Source organism: Apodemus sylvaticus, chromosome 4 (genome assembly GCF_947179515.1).
Source record: "Apodemus sylvaticus chromosome 4, mApoSyl1.1, whole genome shotgun sequence".
Classification (NCBI taxonomy): domain Eukaryota; kingdom Metazoa; phylum Chordata; class Mammalia; order Rodentia; family Muridae; genus Apodemus; species Apodemus sylvaticus.
Window position 1 is genome coordinate 83,499,506 of NC_067475.1, and position 18,866 is coordinate 83,518,371.

At 41.5% G+C, this 18,866-nt stretch overlaps 1 protein-coding gene across 1 annotated transcript in view; it reads left to right on the plus strand.

The window, feature by feature from the left end:
- The window catches only part of Mnd1 (meiotic nuclear divisions 1), a 57,310-nt gene extending 40,085 nt beyond the window's left edge, over window positions 1–17,225 (plus strand). Inside the window, exons 6-8 of the mRNA XM_052180284.1 lie at window positions 2,191–2,305; window positions 13,352–13,396; window positions 16,773–17,225. Coding sequence (XP_052036244.1) covers window positions 2,191–2,305; window positions 13,352–13,396; window positions 16,773–16,879 — 267 coding nt within the window. The 3' untranslated portion in view covers window positions 16,880–17,225. The remainder of the gene's footprint in view (window positions 1–2,190; window positions 2,306–13,351; window positions 13,397–16,772) is intronic.
- The last annotated feature ends 1,641 nt before the right edge of the window (window positions 17,226–18,866 follow it).

Below are 18,866 nucleotides of genomic sequence, written 5' to 3' on the forward strand. Positions count from 1 at the left end.
ATAACAATAGCAAAATTACAGTTATAAAGTAGAAATGAAAATGGTGTTATGGTGGGAATTCACCATAGCATAAGGATAAGCGTTAGGAAGGTTGAGAACCACTGCTCTCGTGCCTTCTCTGGGGCTGGATTTGTAGATAGATAGTGCTTACATTTGGTTTTATTATAAAATATCTTTCTCCATCTATTGTGATAAAAAGTTTTTCTGGATGCAGTAATTTGCAATGGTATATTAGAGTCTCTTAGAGTCTCTCCAGGCCGGTCTAGTGTTTAGAGTCTCTATTGAGAAGTGAGCTCTTACTCTAATATGTCTGCCTTTAAATGTTGTTTATTCCCTTGCAGCTTTTAATAATCTTTCTTTGTTTTATATGTTTAATGTTTTATTATTATGTGATGTGGGGAGTTTCTTTTCTAGTCCAGAGTCTGGAGTTCTGTGTGCTTCTTATATTTTGATAGATATTATCTTCTTTAGGTTGGAGAAATTTTCTTTGATTTTGTTGAAGATATTTGCTGTGCCTTTGGCTTAGGTTTCTTCCTTTTCCTCTATTCTATTATTCATAGAATTGTGCTTTTTGTAGTGCCCCTGATTTTCTGGATACTTTGTGCCTGGTGTGTTTAGATGCACCGTTTTCTTTGACTAAGGGATTCAGTCCTTCCATTCTGGCTCCAGTGACTGAGAGTCTCTCTTCTATCTCCTGTGTTCTGTTGCTGAGGCTTGCCAGCTCTGAGCTTCTTGTTTGAGGTTTTTTATTCTACTTTTTAGCTTTCCCTCAGTTTGGGTTTTCTTTACTGGACTCTAGTGGAGACATGTTGTCCTGGCTATTAATACTTGTGTTTTTATGTGGTATCTTGTCATCTGAGATTGGGAAGATTGTAATTTAAGGTGCTGATCTTTGGTCTTGTCTTTGTTGAGTGGGTGTTTTACTCCTTGGTTTCTGTTGCCTTGAGTTTATCTGGGAATCTTTACTAGCATTTGATTTTGTGTGGAATTATTTTTCAGACTTCACAAGTGTTAGTCACACAGCTGTAGCACTGTGGCATCTCTGAGTTGGCGAAGACTGCCTGGAATGTCAAAGGTCCTGTCTGTGGACTCGTGCTATTTCAAAGCCTTATTTTTTTCACCTTGAAAGAAAAATGGCAGGAGGCCATTTCTGATCCTTTTAAATATTTATGAAGGTTAATCATTTAAAATCGGAAAAATCTCTAGAACTTTTTTCAAACACTCTTTAAAGGATAATTGCTCAATGCTTGATGCTGCCAGGAACTATGACTTACACATGTAAGCACAAGCCATGGCACTGCCCAAAAAGTAGTGCAAGCTGCCCCTGATGCATCATCTTTGAGTTCATCCCTGTTAACCATCTGTTCTTGCTTGCTTACAATTATTACATTCAACATATTTATTTTTATTTAATTATTCAGTATCTATGAATAGCACTTGAGATTTCAGCAAAGAATAAGAATTTGGCTTATTATACTGTACATATGTGTGAGTATAATCATACCTCAGTTTCCACAGAGGGATTGGCTCCTAGACCTTCAAGATACTAAAATCTAGATGTTCAAGACCCTTATTTAAAATAAGTTGGGCCAGGGAGGGCTCACCAGGTAAAGGCTCTTGCTGCCAAGCCTGACAGCCTGAGTTCAATCCCTAGGACCTTCAGGATGGAAGGAGAGACCTGCCTCTTGCAAGTTGTTCTCTGACATCCACACAGATAATGCATAAATTAAAATGTCAATTATATATGTCTTTGTGTAATTTATTTATGTAAAGTGCATATTTAGATATAAATGTAATATATGTCAATGAGATGGCATAATAGTTGCATATAGCTTTTATAATCATATCTTTTAAGTAATCTCTAGATTACTTATAATTCTACTACAGCAAAATGATCTGTAAACATTTGTTATGTTGTATCATTCAGAGGGTGAAATTTGTACATATTTAGTACATTGAGAGAAACTTTTGTACATGTTTAGTACAGGTGGGGGTTTTTTGCCTTGTTTTGTTGTGTTTTTTAAGTAGTTTGATCTGTGGATAGTTGGATCTTCAGATGCAGAACCCATGGACACCAAGAACTGAGTATATAAATGTAGCATGTCAAAAACATGTATTTTTGAAATTTATTACTTCATTACACATCAGATTTTGTTTGGCCTAACTGTACATGAAATCCTTTACATCCAGGAAGAACGGGCCATGCTTGCAAAAGAACTGTCTTCATTTCAAGACCAACGGGAAAAACTTAGGGCAGAAGTGGAAAAGTACAGAGAATGTGACCCCCAGGTTGTGGAAGAGATACGTAAGTTTACATCATAACTTGAGCATCTTTAGTTTGGTAACAGGAAACTTTGCATCTCCAGTTGCCTGGAAACCATCCTTCTCTTGTTTATGAGAAGACGGGCTCCTTCCGAAGCCCGCTCCAGGTTGTGCTCAGTCATCTAACAGAAAGACAATGCCTTACTCATGATTTCTGCTAAAGAGTCTCAGTCCAGCCTTGAGTGGCGGCCATAGCTTTGTTACTGAAATGATTTCAGGAGTAAGGAAAATACAGGTAAGCAGGGTAAGGACAATCAGGCATAAGTCACCCAGGAAGCTGAGAGGTCGGGGAAGGAGCAGGGTGCTCTCCGGCACCTCCAGTCTGTTGAGGACATTTACTGTTACCTCTAGGAAAGGGGATAGATAAATGCAAGAGCATGCCAAGTTGTAAGGTTGCTGTTTGAACGTACCGGTGACTTTCTTCCAGACTGTGTGGAGGTCAGAGGACAGCTTAGAGCAGTCGGTTCTCTCTTCTCCCCATCAGGACCCCAGGAGTCTGACTCGAGCATCAAGCTTGGTACTACAAGCACCTTTACCCACTGAGCCCTCCTACCTGCCCTTCTTCTATTTTAAAATAGAACCCTCAAAGCTTGGTATTATTTATATGTTTATAGAATATAAAATTATAACACAGAATTGTAAAAAAAAATTATAAAAATATAACATTAAACTGTTTAGGAAAATATGTATAACTTTCCCCATATTTTTCTATTTAACTAACTTTTGTTTAGGGCAAACTTTACCAAGTGTATCTTTTTTTGTTTGTTTTTTGTTTTTTTTTGTTTGTTTGTTTTGAAACAGGGTGTCTCTGTGTAGCACTGGCTATCCTGGAACTCACTTTGTAGACCAGGCTGAACTGGAACTCAGAAATCCGCCTGCCTCTGCCTCTCAGCACTCCCTAAAGGCATGTGCCACCACTGCCCGGCTTTTTTTTTTTTTTTTTTTTTTAGATTTATTTATTTATTATATGTAAGTACTCTGTAGCTGTCTTCAGACACTCCAGAAGAGGATGTCAGATCTCATTATGGATGGTTGTGAGCCACCAAGTGGTTTCTGGGATTTGAACTCAGGACCTTCGAAAGAGCAATCAGTGTTCTTAACCGCTGAGCCATCTCTTCAGCCCCAAGTGTATCTTTTTAAAACTCAGACATAGTACATGACTGAGACTCTGAGAAAACTGGGACTACTTGGTACATTAGAAGTAGCCTTAGCAAAGTTGGATTATAATTAAGGTGGCCTAGCTGGAGTGTGTGTGTGTGTGTGTGTGTGTGTGTGTGTGTGTGTGTGTGCGTGTGTGCGCGCGTGCGTGTTTATGCATGCTGTCTTGAGAACAAGTTCTCTCTATGTAGCACAAGCTGGCTTCAAGCTGACAATTCCCTTGCCTCAGGCTCTAGAATGCTGGAATTACAGCCTGGTCAGGGCCACCTGCCCTAGGAAACATCTATGACCATACAGTAGAGACACAGAACAAAAGCTCTTCCTTGGCTATGGCCAAGAAGTGTAGAACAGAAACAAAAGGAAACAAGCTAGCTAAGTGAGCAAGCACTGCCCTAAAGAAACAGTGGCAAGGGCCATCTGACACTGCAGGGAGCAAGGAGCAGACCAGTAGAGGGTCTGAGGACCAGATTTGCTTCCTGGAAACACTTGAGAATGTGAATTGATCACAGAGCCTGGGGAAGAAAGATCTGTGAAGCGCCTCGGGACCTCAGGCACACCACACAACTGTATCTTGAGCAGGTGACCTTTCCCTTTTGAGAGTGGAAGAATAGCGGGCCCAGCTTCCTGGTAGCCAGCTCCTAAGTCTCCTGCTGCTGTGAGCATCCTGGGTTCACTGATGTCACAACCCTCAGTTGAAATAGCTAACTTTATAGCCCCCGGTATAGCAAAGCACTTTGTTTTCTTTATGGCGATAAAGAATCTGAGCAGACATGTCTCCCCGAGCACTGAGTCTGTTGAGAGTAGCTGTGTCAACGAGTTTGCTTCCATCTCTGTGAAATCTTTGTCTCTCCGGAGAGAGGGGCGGACGGATCTCTGAATTCGAGGCCAGCTTGGTCTTCAGAGATAGTGCCAGGATAGCCAGGGCTACACAGAGAAATCTGAAAAAAATAAAAAAGAAGAAGAAGAAAAAAAAAAAGAAAAAACCAAAAACTAAACCAAAACAGAAAATCTAAAGAATAGCACCAGCTGGCTGCTGTGCCGTGGCTGTCACCACTTCACTGGGAACAGCACTGCTTGTCTTCATGTCCCCTTTCTCTCTCTCTTTAGGAGCTGTACGTGTGTTTGCCCTCCTTAGTGGGGATTTGTCACTTTGTGATTCTTATGGTACTGCAGCAGGTGTTTCCTTGGGCAGATGACCCTGGCCAGCATCACTTACAAACATCACTCATACACCATGAGACTCAAGATTGAAAACAGCCAGCTATTGCCAGGTAGCTTAAATGCCCAAAATAAGCTCGGGAGTACTTACAAAGATCTAAAATCACCTAGCGAACAATGCTTGCTTGGAATGCAGGCCAGTGTCTCCAGTTGTGCAGACTAGGAAAGTGTGATGCAGACTGAACCAAATAAGGTGTCAGAACAGAGTCATGATCAGAGGCAGAACCAGTGGGGCAGGACATTACAATGGTCCTGACAGGCAAGCTATCTCTGACATGACAGTTACACCGGATTGGATTAATAGCCGATTGCTTGTTGCCAAGGATCAGATTAGTGTATTTGAAGAGAGCAAAAACTAAAGTTAGATATTAAACCGATGGCCATGAGCTGAGGACATCTTAGCTTCACATATGTGTAACTGGACTCAGAAAGGAGTGCAGTTCCTGCTAGACCAGGAAAATATCTGTAAAATTAAACAATTATTTTAAAATTTTTATGAGGCAGATTGTACTCTGGCTGTTGCCCAGCCTCCTACACCGTGCAATATATGCAATAAATTATTCATGACCTTTTTTTCAGTGAAAACTACAATTTCCATAGATCTAAGAAACTTAAATTTGTTAGTAGCAGATGTCAGAAATACCGTCATTAAATTTAAATAACTTTACTAGGCTCTAACTTCTGACCCCAAATGTTAATGTCCTTTTTTATAATGAAGGTTTTCATAGGATATTAGCTATCAAGTTAGTCAGAAAGAATTGGATTAAAGGATTATGTGGTTTAGAAATTGGTTGTAATAGGATTTAGCTCTTGACAGCACAACTCATAGACCCACATTATAACAACGAGGCTTACCCAAGCTCTCCTCTGTTCATGTGGGACAGGATTTCCTGATCATAGTTCATTTAGATGTGGCCAATAGTAATCTCTTTTTAAATATTGTCTGCAGGAAATATTTGCAGTTCAATGATACCATTGATAATTGATACCATTCACAAGTTTAATTGTAAGTAACCAGGAAAGTGAGAAGTCAGAGCAACAATTTTATTTTTAAAAAATACTATTTTAGCCACCTTAGTCATTATTTGTACAAGACTAAGTAAAACTAGATACAGAAACTAAATTTTCACAAAAATGCTTGAAAGTAAGCCAGGTGTGGTGGCACATGCCTACAGTCCCACCTGTCTGGGGGCCTGAGCAAAAAGATCAGAAGTTCAAGGCCGACCTGGGAAACTTAAATCCTGCGTTGTTCCCTGAGCACTGGGCGCGCTGTCCCCACCTGACTGCCACGGTGCATGGGCGTGTGCCACTGCAGCCCTGCAGCCACGGTCTATTTTTAAATCCTCAGTTTTGTATTAAATATTATAGGACATGCAAAGAAAGAAGAGAGTGTACCTCACAGGCTGCAGGAGAGAGGCTGCTCTGAGGGAGCAGGGGCAAGCTCAGTAGACAAGGTTAGCGAGCTGTTCCAAACATTCGCCAGAGGAGACCATGTGTAAAGACGACGGAAGGCCTAGGCAACTCACGGAGCACATAGCATTAGGAAAGGAGTAGAAGCCACACAAGAAGGACCGAGCAGAAACTCTGGAGTTTAGAGCTGCAGTATCTGAAGTGAGGTCAGACTGCGTACAGTACGGTTTGAGCTGACTGGGAAAGAGTCAACAGAATGAAAGATGGTGCAGTAGAAATGTTCTGATCTTAGGAAGAGGAAAAAACATTGTCAGGTTCTGAGACCTGCAGGACATCATGATCAAATTGTTTTAATTAAGGGTAATTTTGAAAGTAGCAAGAAACAAGTCATTGTAATCAGGGAACTTCACTGAGATTAGCCACTTATTTATACTTAGAAATGCCAGCGGCCAAAAGCATTTGTAGCAGGGAGGGGGCCTTGGGGAGGATGTATTCAAAATACTGAAGGAAAGCTGCCAATCAGGGATTGTATTTCCCGAAACAGGTCCTCCAGAGACAAAAGGCAAAGTAAGATATCTTAGTGAGCATCTAGTAGCTTGTAACAGAGGAACCCTTCAGAAGTCTGAAGGGAGGAGCTCTTCAGATGGAGGTAAAGTAACATTGGCACCTAAGGTGGTCTATATGAAGAAGTAAATCACCAGTGAAGGCTACTAGTTAAGTAAATAGACAATTTACATATATCTCATATATTTACCTTTTAATCTGATTTAGGAGACAGCTGTGTGAAGTACTCTTGTCTGTAAATAACCACGCAATGTATATAAAGTATAGTCCGTGGCCACTGCTGCATACCTGCAGGAAAGCTTGGGATGGAAATTTGTCAAACTAGAATGCTAAAGACATTAGTGCCAATCCTTGGGATAGTCATCAAAAGATAAATCTAGAATTCTTAGGATAGTACCAAAATCCCGCTCCCAGAGTACTTGGTACAAAAACCAGTGGGGGAGCTGGGGTTGAATTTCTTTTGTAGAGTATTTTCTGGCAAGCAAAACTGAGTTTTTTTCTTTCTTTATTTTCTGAGACAGGGTTTTCCTGTATAGCCCTGGCTGCCTGGAACTTACTGTGTAGATCAGGCTGGTCTTGACTCATCAATTCGCCTGCCTCTGCCTCCGGAGTGCTGGGATTAAAGATATGTGCCACCACTCAGCTACCCTGAGTTTTATTTTCAGTTTTGGTATGTGTGTGTGTGTGTGTGTGTGTGTTACATTATTTTAGAGTGCAGAATTTTGAGGAAGAAAGGGAGAAAGACAGAAAAACTTTAAATAATTCTACTTAATACAAACATCAGTTTTAGAAAAATTGAAGGACAAAGGGACATCTGACAAAGAGCACTCGTTATTTTCTGTTGCTATGATAAACACTGCAAGCAAACACAACCTGTGGATGAAAGGGTTCCTTTGGCGTGTGGTTCTGAGGGTGAGGCCACAGTGGTGAGTGAGGCGTGGAGCCAAGTGCTGGCCAACACGCTGGAAACTACACACAGAAGAAAGCGTCAGACGGAAGCCCTGCGATCCAAGCTCCAAAGCCCACCCCAGTGATGTGCTTCCTCCAGTAAGGCTCTGTCTTTTGAAGGTTCTGTGACCTCCCCAAACAGTGCCACCAACCAGGGACCGGGTGTTCAAATCTGAGAGAATATGAGGGACATTTCTCATTTAAACCATCATATTCGGGAAATGACAGAATGTCATGTAAACAGTATCTAATTATACTTAGTAAAAATGGCCTGTTTTCCAGTGAAAGGCTGGGAAGGCCAGAATGGAAGGAAATAAGTCAACTGATGATATGATATGCCACCTCGAAGAGACTCCTATTTAAAGACAAAAATATGTTGAAAATAAAAGGCTGGAGGAAGACTCAACAATTGTAATTGAAAGGGGCCATAGCAGCTACACTAAGAGCAAAGAAAATAGACTTTGAGGTGTGTTATTGCTAGTGTGGAAAATGCAGCTTCTGAGGATGAAGACAACGAATCAGAACGTTGTGTATGCAGAACGTTGTGTGATGGTTTCAGAGAGTAACGCCCCCTGGAGCGCCTGCGTTTGAATACTGGTTCCAGTTGGTGCCACTGTTTGGGGAGAGTTCGGAGCTGCAGCCCAGCTGGAGGAAGTTTCCCAGGAAGTGGGTCTTGAGAGTTTGAAGCTTTTTACCCATTCCGGTTTGCACTTTGCCTCCTGTTTGTGTTTGAAGCTCCCTGTTGCTGCCCCCAGGCCTCCCCACGCCTGCTGCTTCCTGCCTGCTGCCTGCTGCCTGCTGCCTGCTGCCTGCTGCCTGCTGCCTGCTGCCCCCGACCTTAATGGAACTCTATTATAATGAATAGTTAAATGAATAGATGTTTTTCTTCATAGGGTGCCTTTGGTCATGGTGTTTATCATAGCAACATAAAAGTAATTAATATATGCAGATAAAACATGAATTATGAAATCCATGGGACAAAAGCCTAAAGAAGTAAAGGGACAGATAGGTAATTCCTTAGTAATAGCTGAAGCTCTAATATTTGAATACTGAAGAACACTTTGAACGAGCAGTTGAACGAGGGATGGTGTAGTCCTGTGGCTCCCTGCTCCTCGTGCACGAGGCGTGGCCTGGGTTAAACCCCCAGTGCCCCTTCGCTGAAATCACGTGAACATGAATGTAAGGGTGCAGATTGACCTCTGAACTACGCAGGCATGTACAGATGCAGGCGGCGTCCAGTGATGGAATTCTACTGAATGTTTAAGTAAATCTTTGAAGCTGAGCACTAGAGAACTTTGTAGGTTGACACTTGGTGACAGAGATAACATGAAAGGAAAATTAAGTTAATAGTTAACATCTCAACAAAATAAAATACCAGTCGGCCAAGTCCAGCAGCCCAGGAGAAGGATTCTTCATCTTGATGATGTGTCATTTAATCTTGAGGATGCAGGGTTTGTTGTGCCTGGGAAAAACAAGATAAGCTGCCAAAAATGCAAGATATTTATAAAATAAAACTTGGTGGGAGGAGACAACCAAATCTTTATCTAAATAAGTGAAAAATAATTGCTCCGTTTTTGTTTCTGTTTTTGTTTGGGGGGGCGGGGCAAGGCCTCTATGCAGCTTTGGCTGGTCTGGAATTCATTATGTGGACCAGACTGGCCTGTTAATTGACAATTATTCCCCCTGACCCCTGTCTCTGCTCCTTGGGTGCTGGATTAAAGGTGGGTACTAAAACACATTTTTAAAAATGTAATAGTCTTATGTAATTAACAGTATTCAGTAAACTGGTACTGGACGTGAAGTTTCTCACTCTGTGCAGAGGCCGTCCTCCTGATGGAGTCCACCCTCATCATGAGTTCCACCTGTACTAAACGTTCTAGCCAGGGCAGTCAATCAAGAAAAGAAATAGCTTGAAGAGGAAGAAGTAAAGCCAGTGCTTTTAGATTATATATTTTTGTAGCTATATAGACAATCTTTAGCATATTTATATATGTGGAAATAAATGTCCCCACAAGAAATTTTCAATAATATTTATATACACAGAAGCAAACATCCCTAAAACTATGACTAATAATGTCAGAGGTTTGCACTAGTTTAAAGTCAATACTTTAAAAGCCATATGTGTTTTCTTTGATTGTTTGGGTTTGGCTGCATAGTCTAGGCTGACCTTGAATTATTTATTCTTCTGCCTCAGCCACTTCAGATGCTGGGATTTCATTACCATGCTCAAGTTCATTTGTACCTCTGTATACTAACAATGAACCAAGTGAAACTGAAGTTAAAAAAGGAAAATTTGTGTTTTTGCATTGTGTCAATACAGATCAGATGACCTATGAATAAAGCTATCAGAAGGGTAAGATGTGTCTGAAAACTGTGAAACACTGTTGAAACAAAAAGATGCCAGTTAATAGAAAGACATTCCAGGTTTGTGAGGTGAAAGACTTAATATTGTTAAGGTGAAAACACTCCAGATGTCAATCTCCATAATCAGTGAAGAATCGATCATAGTTGTACCTGCTTGTTTTTCAGGCGTTGATAGAGTAGTATTTAAGTTCATATAGAAGTAAAAGTGACCCAAAATAAAAAGATTATATTATTTAAATATTGAAGACTAATTTTATTAATTCCAAATTTAATACAAACACCCAGCAGTTGAGGTGGTGTGATGTTGGGTCATGAGAGAAATCGGTTAGTGAAATGGAACTGCACGTCCAGAAGTCACCATGGCTGATTGTAATCAGGATTGTGGATTCTTAGATCACTGAGCTGAAAAAGAAATCTTTAAAGGCTGTTAGGCACAGTTAGATCTACAAGTGCAATAAATTAACCTGGACCTACTGCTTACCATAGCAAAAACTGAATGTTCCAAAGACCGAAATGTAAGGGCTCAGACTCCAATTCTCTCCAAAGGAAGCACAGGCGTGTATTTCCTCCTAGGATTAACCAGCATCACTGTGACGGCAAAGGAGAGCATGCTTGAGTTTACCAAAACTGAAAACTTTTCCAAATAACAAAATTGTTATTGTAGGAAGATAAATAATGAGAAGAATGTTCTATTTGACAAATAGGCAATATCCAAAATACATAAAGAACTCATAATTCAGTAGTAAAATGATCAAAATGTGAGCTTAAGTGGTCAACAGATTAAACAAATGCTCTTCCACGGAAATAAACAAATGGCCAATAAAAATGCAGCCTTCCTCAGTAGCAGATCAGAACCACAGTGAGATGTCTGTTCACTGGGGGGGGGGGGGGGGGGCTGGGGGAGCGTCGGTGGCGCACGCCTTTAATCCCAGCATTTGGGAGGCATAGACAGATGGATCTCTGAGTTTGAGGCCAGCCTGGTCTACAGAGTGAGTTCCAGGACAGCCAGGGCTATACAGAGAAACCCTGTCTCGAAAAAACCAAATCCCCCCCCCCCCCCCCAAAAAAAAAACAAGAAAAGAAAAAAATAAAAAGATGTTTGTTCACACTCTTTGGGATGGAATTTTTTCCCTCTGTTTTTAATTTTATGTGTTTGGGTGCTTTGCCTGTGTATATGCCTATGCCCCATGTAAGCGAAGTACCCATGAAGGCCAGAAGAGGGGATCAGATTCCCTGGGACTATGGTTATGATTGGTTATGAGCTTCCGTGAACCCAGGCTTTCTGAGAGAGCAGCCAATGCTCTTAACCACTGCGCCATCTTTCCAGCCCCAGATGGCTACAGTTTTGGTTTTGGTTTGGTTTTAAGATCACAAGTGTTGACAAGGACATGGAGAAATTGGAACCCTTGTGTAACTGGTCAGATTACAAAGTGGTACAGTTACTTTAAAAAGTAAAGGTCTGGTCTAATGGCACATGGTTAGAATCCTATCAGTTGGGAGCAGAGGCAGAAAGATTAGCAGGTTTAAGGCCAGCCTGACCTATATAGTGAGGTTCCAGATGAGCCAGGAACTTAAGGTAAGATCCTGTCTCAAAGAAACAAAGACTCCCCTCAAATTATTCATTCCTCAAAATAATACAGACCATGCAAGTCAGCAATTCTATTTCTTACACCCAAGAGAATTAAAAGTACTTCAATGCAAGTATTGTTTGGCTTAGTGGAAATGGCCCAGTGTCTGTCAGCAGACACATCGGTAAGCAAATTGTGAAATGAGTATTACTATAAAAACTAATAGGTATTGATGAACCCTGAAAATACTGGCGTATGGAGAAAAGCCAAATTCAAGGGAATACATGTTTTCCTTCACATGAAGTGTCCCCACAGAGACATAACATGGAAAGCAACTGGGTGATTAATGGAGGCCAGAGATGGGGGTGTTGTCTGCTTTGTGTGCACAGTTTCCTATTGTTAATAATTAAGATAGTGCGAATGACCGTACAGTCCACTGATTTGATAGGGTGAAATCTGTCATATATAACTTGTTATTTTCAATAAAACAATAAACATCAGAGCTGGAGAGACGGCTCAGAATTAAGTTCTTCCAGAACACCTGGGTTCACTTCCCAGCACCCACGTGGCAGCTCACACCTGTCTGTAACTCCAGCTGCAGGGGCTCTGTCACTGTCACACATGTACATGCAGGCAAAACACCAACGCACATAAAGTGAATACATTATTTAAAAACGTAAATGTCAGCAGGACGTGGTGGTGCTTAACTTTAATCCCAGGACTCGAGAGGCAGAAGCAGGTGGATCTCTGTGAGAAAGCAGGGCCCAGGATATTAAGGACTTTTACACAGAGAAATCCTGTCCCAAAAATCAAGCAACCAAGCAACAAAAAAAGATATCATTGTAAGTAATATTTCTGCCCTAACATGGCATTGTTAGGTTCTATCTAAGGTGACTTGAACGATATTTGCACAGACACATTTAGTAGCAAGCCATGTATTTATTACTCCAAATGTTTTTGTCTTATTTTGAGACAAATTCTTATGTGTAGTTCATGCTGGTCTCAGACCTGAGATCCTCCTGTCTCAGCTCTAGCATGAAGTAACAGCCATGTACCTGGCTAAGATCATATATTTAATGTATAAAGTAAATGGAACATTTTCTCCTATGGGATACTTTCTTGCCTCTAAAATGTTTGTTTTGACTTGTTTTATTTTGAGACAAAGTCTCTTAGAACTCACTATGTAGACCAGTCTGGTTGTGAACTTTAAGAGATCCCCTGTTTCTGTCTTCCAAGTGCTGGGATTAAAGGTGTGAAACACCATGCCTGGCTTTGTCTCTAAAAATGTTTAAAGTTAGATTTATCATAGTGTAAGAATATATACAATAAAACTCTTGCTACTAAATTGTTTTTATCATCTGTTATAGTAAGTTGTTTCAGAAACATCTCATTTAAACCTGTACTTTAGAGGCTGGCAAGGTATCTTAGAGGATGAAAATGTTTGCCACCAGATCTGACATCCTCTACAAGGTGACCTCTGACCTCCACACCTGTGCTGTGCTACCCAGCTCATAAACAGGCAAAGTGTATAGAATAAGCCTGTACTTTAAAGAAGTCAGTACAGTGGGGATTGAGATTTAGAAAAGGGAAGGTGTTCTTTTCTGAGTGTAACTGAATAACCTAAAATTTTCTTGAGCATTTGAAGAAATTTTTAAGACACAATGTTAGAGTACTATTTGAGCTTTTTCATGGTAATTTCTAATATATGTGTAATTTGTAATATATTGGTTCATATCTGTAGAGTGTTAGAGATAGTTTTATATGTATTAATAACTGCATATTTTATCTTTTTTTTTCAGGTCAAGCAAATAAAGTAGCTAAAGAAGCTGCCAATCGATGGACTGGTAAGTAGGAGTAACTGCAGTAAAGGCCCCGTGACTCATCTTTATAAAGTTATTTCTGTGAGGCCAACAGTAGCTCCAGGTTTAACTTCTGTATGACTTTTCATAAGCTAAGTTTCTGGTTACTGAACTTACATATCTAATGAGGTGTAATTGAAGTTTCATGTGGTTTTGCTTTTCTTTGGTACTGGGGATCGAATATGAGGCTTCACATACGCACAGCAGGCAAACGCCCTCCCACTGACCTGTATCTGCAGCCCTAAGTTTCATGGATTTGACTTTATAATCCACGTGGGAGTATCATGGGATCCTGAAGGTTTGTCTTCGTGCTGAAGCGCTGATGTGTCTGAGGGCTCTTTGCGGCTTCACTGTCAGGAGTGCCTGTGAGTGCTCTCTTCTCTGCTCTGTGGTAATCCTCAAGGCAGTCGTGATCACTGCCCTCTGTGTGAGGAGAATCAAGGTCTAAGGAGCACAAGGCCACAATGTGTTGTGCAGCAGGACTCAGACCGGCTTTCTGATTCTTCGCTGGAAGCCTGCTTTCTTTTTCTGGTCTACATCAAGAAGTAGGAGTAAATAGGGCACTGTGACACCAGGTGTGGGCACCTGCCCACAAGCTTAGTAATTGGGAGGCTGAGGCAGGAAGATCCTGGATTTAAGGTCAGCCTGGACTACATAGTGAGATTCCATCCTGTGTCAAGTCTTCTCTCCTACCAGTGCATTCTGTGTGTCCTAATAAAAGAAAGTAGTGATAATTGTGGTTTATACACTAGTATAATTAATAAGATTAAACCTGTCAGAAAGGCCCCTGATGTTTCCTTATATTTGATAATAAAATGGTGGTGACTGAGTGTCTCCACCTGGGGACAGTCTAATGCTGCCCATGTGTTAGTCCTTTGTGCCCCCACGGGAGGGTGTGTATAGGGCTCGAGCCTCAGGTTAGCCTCGGAGACAGGCAGGGGTGCCAGTTTCCAGCTGCTAGTACAGGCTTGTGTTTCACAGAATGTTTAACTTCATTTCCCCTAATCCATTTTATAATAAAACAAATAGGAAATATTAATAACTCTTTGGCCTCCTAGTTATCTGTCTATCTGTCTATCATGTTTATTTTATTTATATTTATTTTATTATGAGTTGTTTCCTAAACAAAATAGTGCTTTAGTGAAAAAAAAAGAGAAGAGAAAAAGAGCAGACATTGTGTCAGGTGAAGTGTAAGTGAGGAATATGTCGTTAGGCATGGTGACACATGTCTGTAAATCCCAGCACTCAGTAGTTGGAGCAGGAAAACCAGTCTAGGCTGTGTACTGAGTTCAAGGATAACCTGGGCTACAGAAGACCTTCTTTCCCAAAATGCTAAGAACAATGACAGTGATAACAAATGTGATATATGTGTGAGAAATATAAAATTTTGAGTGTGCAAATGAAGCAAGTGGACTCATGGATTAAAGATACATTGGTCAGGAGGCTGAGGTGGCTCAGGACCTAAATTAGACCCGCGGCCGAGGCGGGGAGCTGAGTCTGACCTCCACGCATGAACCATCTCACACATGCTCACTTTGTCCCACCATGCACAACGTGAATAAAAGTGTATGGTTTCCCTCCAGTACTGTGTGAAGAACAGCACAGCAAGCAGTGGGAAGAGCAGCGCACGCGCGCGCGTGTGTGTGTGTGTGTGTGTGTGTGTGTGTGTGTGGTGTATGGTTTCCCTCCAGTACTGTGTGAAGAACAGCACAGCAAGCAGTGGGAAGAGCATCGCACGCGCGCGCGCGTGTGTGTGTGTGTGTGTGTGTGTGTGTGTGGTGTATGTGGTGTGTGTGTGGTGTGTGTGGTGTGTGTGTGTGTGTGTGTGTGTGTGTGTGGTGTATGGTTTCCCTCCAGTACTGTGTGAAGAAAGGCACAGCAAGCAGTGGGAAGAGCAGCGTGTGTGTGTATGTGTGTATGTGTATGTGTGTGTGTGTGTGTGTGGTGTGTAGTTAACCAAACCCAAACACTATACAGTTGAGTGTTTCTATCTAGTTAGGGTATAGCACTGTTTGTTCCACTTGAAGTAGCAGTATTTACTCTAGAAAGAAAATTGAATTCCAAATTTATATTTATTTAATACTTAGAAACAAGTCCATGGAATAGTTTATAAAGAAAGCTCCAATTCCATGTATTGACTTTGAAGATGGCAGGTTATATACTACAGAGTAGTTTTAACAACAGAAATGACTACTCTCACTAGTCTGAAGGCTGGGGTCCTGTTTCTTTTGAGGCCACTTTGCCTTGCGCATGGCTGCCTCCTCCTAATTCCTCCTGTCTTCTTTCCTCTGTCAACCAATGATCAAGCTCTCTTTGTGTCTTAACTATAAAGACACCAATAAGATTTTGCTAGGTCCTAGCCGGGTGTTGGTACATGCCTGCAATCCCAGCACTCTGGGAGGCAGAGACAGGCAGATTTCTGAGTTCGAGGCCAACCTGGTCTACAGAGTGAGTTCCAGGACAGCCAGGGCTATACAGAGAATCCCTGTCTTGAAAAAAAAAAAAAAAAGATTTTGCTAGATCTTACCTTAATGATTTCATTCTAAGTCAATCTTCTTTTTTCAAAGTTTCTGCCTCTAGCACACTGTAAGCTGCGTGGTTGGTGGCTAGGAGGAGTGACATGGCACTGCCTTGGTGCTCAGGAACGTCTTGCTTTAATCTTGTGTTCATTTTTAATACTAATGCACTATACTCTGACAGATTTGGAAAACCTGTGCCATTGTTCTTGTGTTTGTAGAAAGCATTTTAATTAAACGTTATTTAATATACGAGAAATAGTAGAGTTGCAGGGTTGGCCTCTGTGCATTGGTTCTGTCCGCATCCCTTTCTGCCAAGCAGTGACGCTTGAGGAGTAGCCATTGGCCTCCCTTTTGTTACTGCACTGGGGTGAAGATCCTTGTCTCGAAACCTTTTTATACAATTTGGGGTTTCCCCTTCAGGTTAAATTCCTTTACCTAGGTGCAACCCTTTTTTCAGTAGGACGATATAAATCCCCTGTGAGGATGCCGAGGACACATCTGTTTCTGTGTTATTGTAAGAGGAGAACCCTTTCTACCCCTCTCGCCTGGTCCCTCAGGCTGGCTAATTGTCTGACTGAAAGAACAGAGGTCTGGAGAGAAAATGCCCCCTTTGAGAGCAAGAGCAGCTGAAATTGCTGAGGAAATGGAGCCCGGCCTCTGTAGAAATGTGGGAGAGACTCCAGGAAGCTGCCCTGTCCGTATTGTTCTCCCTCAGCACTCTTAGGAGCAAACCACTTCTTACTTTAATATATCTGAGGGTCAGCATGGATACAGATAATTAGACTAGGATGTTTCATGATTGTGTGTTTAATTCTCAAAAATGTTTTTTCAATTTTTTTTAGATAACATATTTGCAATAAAATCCTGGGCCAAAAGAAAATTTGGGTTTGAAGAATCTAAAATTGATAAAAACTTTGGAATTCCAGAAGACTTTGACTACATAGACTAAAATGTTGGTGCTGAACAAGGGTCTGTGAGCTTGTAAATATGTCAGGTTTTAAACATCTAACTAATGTTACCCAATATCATCTCTCTGTTAATAGTTTATCATCTGTATAATTATTTATCTATCTGTTTAGTTGTTGTTAGCTTTAAATAAAATATACAATAAGGATGTTCTTCTGTTTTTGGTAAGTGTGTCCCACAGTACTCACTAAAGCGGGGTGGAGCAAACAAAGACACCCATGCCATCAGTCAGGGTCCATGGGAGTCTTCAAGAGCAAGGACAACATGATAGAGTTTCTGAGTTTCATTCAAACGCTAAATACTGAATCAAAGGCAGATAGAAACATGCACACAGATAGATAGACAAACAGACACAGAAAGAACCTTTAAACCCAAAAGGTTGTTTCACTTTATCTCAATATTTGGTGGAAACATTTGTGATTGACATTCAGTCTGCTGCCACATCTTTGCAAACTGCAAATGAGAAAGTGCAGCAAATTGTTGTCCTTTGATTTAGAATTATAATTCCTCAGACATGGAGGCTTCTTTGTGCTAATGCTTGGTACCTTTCTACTGGAAAGAACAAGCCGAGGGCCTCTCTGTCTAAATTTATGCCCTTTTAGAAGATGGAATGTCTGTGTTTCTTAAAACACATAAAACAGTATGATTCTCCCCCAGCCCTCTGCAGAGTGTTCAGCTCAGTCACGCGGAATGTTCTCAGACACTACAAACTAAAGACGAGAGCCAGCATGGCGGCCCACTACGCACGCCTTGATATCATCATGCTGTTCAACTTTGCTCTTCTTTACGTTTCTTGAGCAAAGTGCTCTATGTCTGAAGTGACCCAAATGGCATCCAGGACAGTTGCTAGTGAATCAGGCCTTTGTATTTTCAGGAGTTGCTCTGGGCCTACTTAATCCCTTCCTGGTTGTGGGCAGTGCAAATGGGTCCACCTTTGTTTGTTCTTGGGGTCAGTTTATGTTGCTAGGGCAACAGACCTTCTCACTGGGTAAAGAATTTGATGTTTGAAACAAGCACAGAGCTTAGTATGGCCCCTCATACTTTTAGTCATAGCACTTGGGATACTGAGGCAGAAGAATTGCTGTGAGTTTGAGACCAGCCTGGGCCACAAATGAAAAGGGGGAGATATTAAAAAAAAAAAAAAAACAATACTAAACATGGAAATTCAGAACTAACTTACTAATTTATTGCTTCCCCCTGTGGAATGTATGTTTTCCTCATAGTTGCTGCCGTGCTGTTCTGAAAGCAGGTGGATCGTGATTTAGATCTTCAGGAGCATGGTGGCGAGTCAGTGAGGTGGGGCGTGTTCATGTCAGCCACTGGTGCGCCGGTCAGTGGTTAATAGAGACTCAAGAAGGAGGGGGGTCGCTGATGCAGTGCCCTGTGTTAGAAACACGCCTGGCGAGGTGCCTCATCCTGTGACGATAGTGCAGAAAGGAGAAGGTTGGGTAGGTGGATGTCAGCTCCCTAATATCTTAGAGCATCAGGACTTGAGAAGATACCAAGATTCCCAAAACTATCAAATAACCTAGTGTCCCTGAACCAATGGCCCAGATTCCAGTCCCACACCGGTAAAACCTAAAGTATTCCTCACAGCTTTACAGACTAGCCAGGCTAGTTTTGGGCTGCTCTTCTTGTCAAGCTGAAGAGGTATGAGGCACAACTTGAGTTGGCCTGGGGTCATGTTATACGTGATCTAGGATCTAGCCCGGCTGAGTAAAGTGTGCAGCCCCTGGGAATCTTGGTATCTTCTCAAGTCCTGCCGCTCTAAGATATTAGGGAGCTGACTTCCACCTACCCAATCTTCTTCATATGTTATCTTGTCTATCTCTCAAATAGTACCTGTTCCAATTTTAAGAGATTCTAAAAGGAAAATAATTATACATTATCCTGACAAGTCTCATCATTGTCCCAGGTCAGATCACACCACTGAAATGACTTCTAGAGGCTGGACAGGGGCCAAGGACTCT